This window comes from Prunus dulcis, chromosome 2 (assembly GCF_902201215.1).
Source record: "Prunus dulcis chromosome 2, ALMONDv2, whole genome shotgun sequence".
In the NCBI taxonomy this organism is placed as follows: Eukaryota; Viridiplantae; Streptophyta; class Magnoliopsida; order Rosales; family Rosaceae; genus Prunus; species Prunus dulcis.
The window spans coordinates 2,418,613-2,424,993 of record NC_047651.1 but is presented as its reverse complement, the minus strand read 5'-3'; the positions used below and the strand labels follow the sequence as shown (position 1 = coordinate 2,424,993).

General features: G+C 36.1%; 1 protein-coding gene across 2 annotated transcripts; it reads left to right on the top strand.

The window, feature by feature from the left end:
- Positions 1 to 987: 987 nt before the first annotated feature.
- LOC117618960 (protein IQ-DOMAIN 14-like) lies at positions 988 to 3,903 on the top strand. Of its 2 annotated transcripts, none has more exons than XM_034348759.1 (6): positions 988 to 1,443; positions 1,589 to 1,704; positions 1,790 to 2,143; positions 2,497 to 2,715; positions 2,909 to 3,040; positions 3,134 to 3,903. In XM_034348759.1, the coding sequence occupies exons 2-6, from the start codon at positions 1,633 to 1,635 to the stop codon at positions 3,734 to 3,736; spliced, it is 1,380 nt and encodes a 459-aa protein (XP_034204650.1). In that variant the 5' UTR covers positions 988 to 1,443; positions 1,589 to 1,632; the 3' UTR covers positions 3,737 to 3,903. The 2 variants fall into 2 exon arrangements, with proteins under 2 accessions (XP_034204650.1, XP_034204649.1); XM_034348758.1 differs by having other exon boundaries at positions 989 to 1,443; positions 1,787 to 2,143.
- Positions 3,904 to 6,381: the final 2,478 nt, after the last annotated feature.

Below are 6,381 nucleotides of genomic sequence, written 5' to 3'. Positions count from 1 at the left end.
TATGTGTATTTTCACTAATAATACACGTATTTTTACATATTTCACAATAATATACATATTATTTATGTATTTTATTCATATTTTTCATGTACTATTGAGAAAAAAAAAACTACGCATAACAAATTAAAAAATAGTAAGTGATATTTTAATTTTTTTTTAAAGAATATTAATTGGTTTTCTAGATGGGAAAGAAAAATCATTTATCTTTATGACTTTTTTGGTAAAAGATGCATGAGATTAGAATATAAATATGACAATTCCTCTCTTTGGGCCCTTCAACAGCTGTCTTCCCTCCACAACCTAAGGCTTGCTTTTGTTTCTTTTGTCTTCTTCCCTACATTCTCTCTTCTCTTGCACATTGTGACTCCCCCACTTCCCTCAATAATTAATCTCTCTCTCTCTCTCTCTCTGTCTCTCTCTCTCTCTCTCTCTCTCTCTCTCTATAGTGTTGTGTGGATTATGGGAAACAGTCTATATCTATACATTATTTTATTGAAGACTTTAACTCAAGTCACAAATGGACAACATCAGAGTAGTTGCCTGTGGTACAATCTCTCTCTAACCTAGAGGTCCCAGATTGTTGAACTAATTGTCACAACACAACTCAACACTGTGTCACTGACTAGGATTTTACTCATGCCAACAAAAAAAGCATGGATCAAGGTTTCCAGTCAACAATGAAAAATAAATATCCAAGGTCTCCATTTCAGCAAATGAGCTGTCATTTTTCACCATTTCAAAAAATACACAGCATGCATAAATTCAGTACCATTGAATCTTAACCATAGATGAACAATACAGATCCAACCAAGGATTGAGAATTCATCAGCAGAAAACTTATGCAATCTTATTGGAGGAAATCACCATCAGCAAGCAGTGTCTTCATCATCCATGATGGACTGCTGTTGCATGGTATTATTACTTATTCAACTGAAGGAAGGGGATAGTTGAGTAATTTGATTCCCATCAGACATTTGAACATGTCTGCTGCAGTTAAAGAAAGATTGGGGGTTGCAGAAAGATGAGAAGGCCCCATCAAAAGTATTTCTCATAATTCATTTTGAGGCTCCTTCCCTGAACACAAAGTAGCTCTAACTTTTTCCAGTACAATTGCTATGCTTAGACCCACCCACACATATTGAACAGAAGAACTCATCATGAACAAGAGGAAGAAAAATGTGAATAGCTGAATTGACAAACAACAAACATACCCCCTCAGGATTGTTATCAAATTTGGAAACTTAACAACCTTCTTAGAGTTTGTGATTCAGTTTCCCAATAAACTATTCTTTTCTATATGAGATTATTAACTTGAGTGAAGTCCAAGTGATCTTCTTTCCTGAACTTTATAAAAGTAGCATCCAAATTCCCAAGAGCTGAAAGTTGCTGATGCTGTGAATTCGGGTTTTATCGATACACGGATCACTCGATTTCAGGAGATGGGTAAGATGCTGTTTAGATCTTGCAAAATATCTGCATTGAATTTAGGATTTTTGATAACTGTTTCAAGTAATGATGTAAAAGTTCATTAACTTAATTTATTATTGTTTTCTTGACTATTTTGTGCAAATTTGTTTTGCAAAACCAGCTTCATATGTTGCCCATAGCATGATGTGATTTCTTGTTTCTGCAATGGCAAAGAGGAGCTGGTTCAATATAGTGAAGAGGTTCTTTGTTTCAGAGACACAGTCAAAGCAAAAAAATGTAAGCAAATCATTCTTCTTCTTCTGCTATTTTGTTCATTTCACTTTGAAGTCCCTATCCTAATTTGATCAATTATTTTTAGAAGGAGAAGAGAAGGAAATGGATTTTTGGAAAGCTTAAGATCAAAAGACTAGCCTCATTAACTGCACCATCACCACCATCACCATTAAAACAAAGGACACAAAATGAGGCAGAGGAAGAACAGAGCAGGCATGCTCTGACTGTGGCTATTGCCAGCACTGCTGCAGCAGCTCATGCTGCTGCTGAGGTTGTGAGGCTCACTGGCACGCCACAGTCTTCTGAGAAATGTTTGGAGGAGGAAAAATCATTGTCAATCAATATTGCTCAAAATGAGGCCACTAAGTTGGCACATCAATGTGAGAGACAAGTACAAGAATCTGCAGCTGTGAAAATACAAACTGCCTTTAGAGGCTATCTTGTGAGTTTATTCAGGCTGTTCTCTCTCTCTCTCTTGCCAAAATTTCAATCAATTTTTGGTTTCACTGGGGTGGTTTGAATTGGTACAAAAATTCCATGAAACAATATGTACATATTGACAACCCTGTCATCATGGCTATGTTTATGCTTATCTGAGAATTTTGGTAGCATTTTGTGTTTTTTTTCCTCTTAATTATTCATTTATTCTCAGCAAGGTACCATTTCTGACATGAAAGTAAAATTACTAGATGAAGTCTACAAAAAACTATATTATTGTAAGTTATTTCTCATATCCTGCAAAGATCAGTTTATTAGACTTATCATTGTTACAAGTTTTGTGGGAGAAAATTGCAGGCAAAGAAGGCTTTGAGAGCACTAAAGGGAATAGTGAAGCTTCAAGCGATTATTCGAGGACGGGCTGTGAGACGTCAAGCAATGACTACACTCAAGTGCTTGCAATCCATAATAAATATCCAATCACATGCCTGCGCTAGGAGATTCCAAACGATCGAAGACGCTCCCCATTGCGATGAACATAATCAGTTCCAAAATTTGAGAGACACGATAATAAGGGTAAGTTTGGGAAGAGGTTCTTATGATGGAAACATACAAAAGAAAAAGAACACCTTTTCTCCATTTAGGACAATCTTTCTTGTGGAAAAGTATAGGCTGCAGGCTTCTATTTAAAAATTTACATAACCAGTGTCTTTTAAGTACAACTTTCTTTGCACAATGTGACATATGATGAAATCTTTAAAACTTTTAGATGGACTCAAACACTCAAAGAATGTGGGATGGCAGCCTCATTTCAAAGGAAGAGGCAGAGGCCTTGTTTCTAAGCAAGAAAGAAGCTACGCTTAAGAGAGAACGAATAAGGGAATACTCGTATACCCATCGGGTAAGTTCCTCTACTTTAAAATCTTTGGTTCATTCTTTATCTCTGCTCAAAAATAGCTTCTCCTACTAAGTTGTCAGCAAAAACATTTTGCAGAAGTCAGCAGAATCAGAGAGAAACAAGGTAAATGGAAGATGGAGATACTGGTTGGACCAATGGGTAGATACACAACTTTCTAAAAGCAAAGAACTTGAGGACTTGGACACGGTTTTGGATTTGAATGCAAAGCGTAAAGAAGAATTTGGAGGAAAACAACTTAGGCTGAGAAACTTCCAAAGACAAAAGATTCAGATTGAAGGAATGGATTCTCCGGTGTTTGTACCAAGAAGATCTTCATACCACAGAAAGCAGTGTTCATTGGGAGATGAGAATTCCTTCACAAGCTCTCCTGTTGTTCCAACTTACATGGCTGCAACAAAATCTGCCAAGGCAAAAGCAAGGTCTCTAAGCTCCCCTAAGTTAAGGGCAGGCAGTTTAGATACTTACTCTGAGAGCTATTCACCATGCAAGAATAACATCTCTCTTATATCTTCTATCACCAGTGAAGTCCCAATTAGCAGCACTGGAAAAATATTGGGCAAGTGTAGTAGTATCCAGCAAAGATCTCCAAGCATGAAGGGCCTTCCAAGCCCTTTAAGATTAAAACAGACGGCAAAGGATCGAAGCTTCGATTGGGATAGACAAACTGCTTTTAGATGATGATTTCAGTGGAATTAAAGACAGATTAGTCTGGTTAGTGTATTTGGTTTGGATTGCTGAAGTTAATTTGTAATTACAAGTTAACTAAGTGGATGAACATTTTCAGTCCTTTAACCATATATAGGTTCATTACTACATAGATAAATAACACCTTACCTTAAACTTTACTCATACATACTGACTTAAGCAACCTGATCACAGGATTATTAATTCGCTAGTTGTGAGCTTGAATGCCATGTAACTTCATTTGAAATTTGCAGCCTCGCTCAGTTGGAGAAATGATTGTTAGAATAGCTTCAAAATGGAAGCTACCTGTATTATGTTTAAGCCTCTTTCATCAAGTCATATATAACAAGAAGAACACCACCACATCTCAGAATAAGACGGACAGCTTCTATAATGAGGGGCTATGTTGAGGGGTTACAATAAGGGGGTTCAATCCAACAGTCCAATAATAACTTTGCACTAGATTGAACGGCTATTAAAAACCCCCTAGTTAAAAATCCCTCATTCTAGCCTCCGTATTTAAAACTTGCAATTTACATATTTTAGAAGGTGCTGGCTGATGTCTCCAAAAGCCCAAGAGCCACTCAAACTGAAAGAATGCTACCCAGAGGAAAGGGACCTGACCTAAAAAGAACGAAGCCTAAAGGAATGGCTGACAATTCTAAGCCCAAAGAGGAAGGATGGTAGCTTATATGCCAAACTCTCACCCCAAACCCAAAGGAGAAGGAATGAATACTTACAAATTTCAACTTAAGTTTAGGATAATTTTTTTTAGTGTGACCGAACATAAAGTTACAAGTTGACACAAAACTATAATACGTGGTGAGCAAGGAGTATACATTACTATAAAATACATTATTGAATAAATATACGTATTTGACATGAGATCATTATTTAAGTGAACCATTAATTTGACATCGTTTCTAGAACTACAAGGCACCAAAAGACAAAGTAACTTTAATTATGTAATAGGGAAAGAAAACGAAGTCCATCAAATTCCACTGAAATAAGAATCGCTTGTAAGCAATCATTCTAGACAAGGAAGCTGTTTTGTAAATTGTAATTCCAAAATTACGGCAGGCTCAATTCTATGTTAACATGAAAAGATATCATATATATGTTTGATTTCTTTTCCTTTAATAAGATGTTCACGTACATTGGACCATTTTTTTTCCAAAGTCATTTTCACCAAGAGGCAAAGAGAGAGCTGCACACAATAATAATAAATAAATAAGAAGGTCAAGACTTCCAAAGCCCCTCCTCCCATACATTCAACCTTTCTAGACTCTGCACTACTTTCTTGCTTCAAAGGAATTATAATGAATCTGTCTTCCACCATTTGGCCATTGGAGTTGGACCTTTCAGGCATGCCCTCCCAACATTGGACATTGGAGATCGACCTAACCAATCTTAATTAGGATGCCCCACGTGGATTTCATGAGAACTATATGAGATATGCGGCCGACAAATTCAATTATTTATTAACGAACGAATAATTGTGTGTTGGAGAGCTAGATTTTGATATTTAGGTCAAAGAGAACGTTTCAAAGTGGAGATACTATTAAAAAAACAAGTCATTCACAATTCTAGACGTTGTTCTTGTTGAGAGTATTTTCTTAACATTATCAATTGATTTCGGGGTGAAATTTCAACTTCCCTTATAGTATGAGACCGTAGTATACCAATTGATAAGAACCCATGGGTAACTTGCCCCTAAAAATTGGCTTGTAATAAGGAAAGGATAGCCATGAGCTCTTAAACCACTCTAAGATATGCCATTTTTCTAATGTGGGATTTTGAGTCCTAACATTCCACCACGCTTCCGCATTAAACGTTCTCATCGGCCCACTCTATTGACATTGGCCCAGTGGTAGTCATCATTTCCTTCCTTTGAGGCGGCTTCACTGAACTACCAGTATTCAGTGACTTGATATTATGTCCATGCACATCATCTTAATCTAGCCTATAAGTCGGCCTTTCTTTGGATTTGGGCCCAATTGTGTAGTAAACCTGGTTCTGATACTAATTATGGACTTATAAGATGTTGGGATTGTTAATTGATTTTGAGGTGAAACCTCAACTTCCTTCAATTCTTTAACTAACATTCTCGGCTCTAAAGGGCAGAATTACAAATTTTCTGTACAAAATATATACTGTTTTTCCATTATTAATACCAATGAGACAATTTACAACAAAACTACTCAAATCCAAATATATTATTTCAAGTCCTTAATTAATTGCTATCTTGACTAAAAGAATTTATCATGTCTAGCTTTTACTTCTGCTGGTTCTATTCTATTTTTCGTATATATAAACTTTATTTTCTTCATTCAAACAGCAGTAACTTCAAATAAAAACTAATTAAAATATTATGATTATATGCTTATGTTCTATGCAAAAAATAAAAATACAAAACCATCAATGTGGCTCCCTCCCTCCACCCACCACTGAATTTCTCAGGCTAGAAATTGTCCAGAGGTTGAGGCAACTTTTAGTCTTCCATTCGAGACTTGTGGGAATCTTCTTATATTATTAGTTTTTAGAAAATGACATTCAAAGTTTGAACTGCATAAGTGTTATTGAATTAGGCAACCTTTTTCCCCAGTCTGTTTCAGGATGCTCAAGTCAAGTAAAAAAAT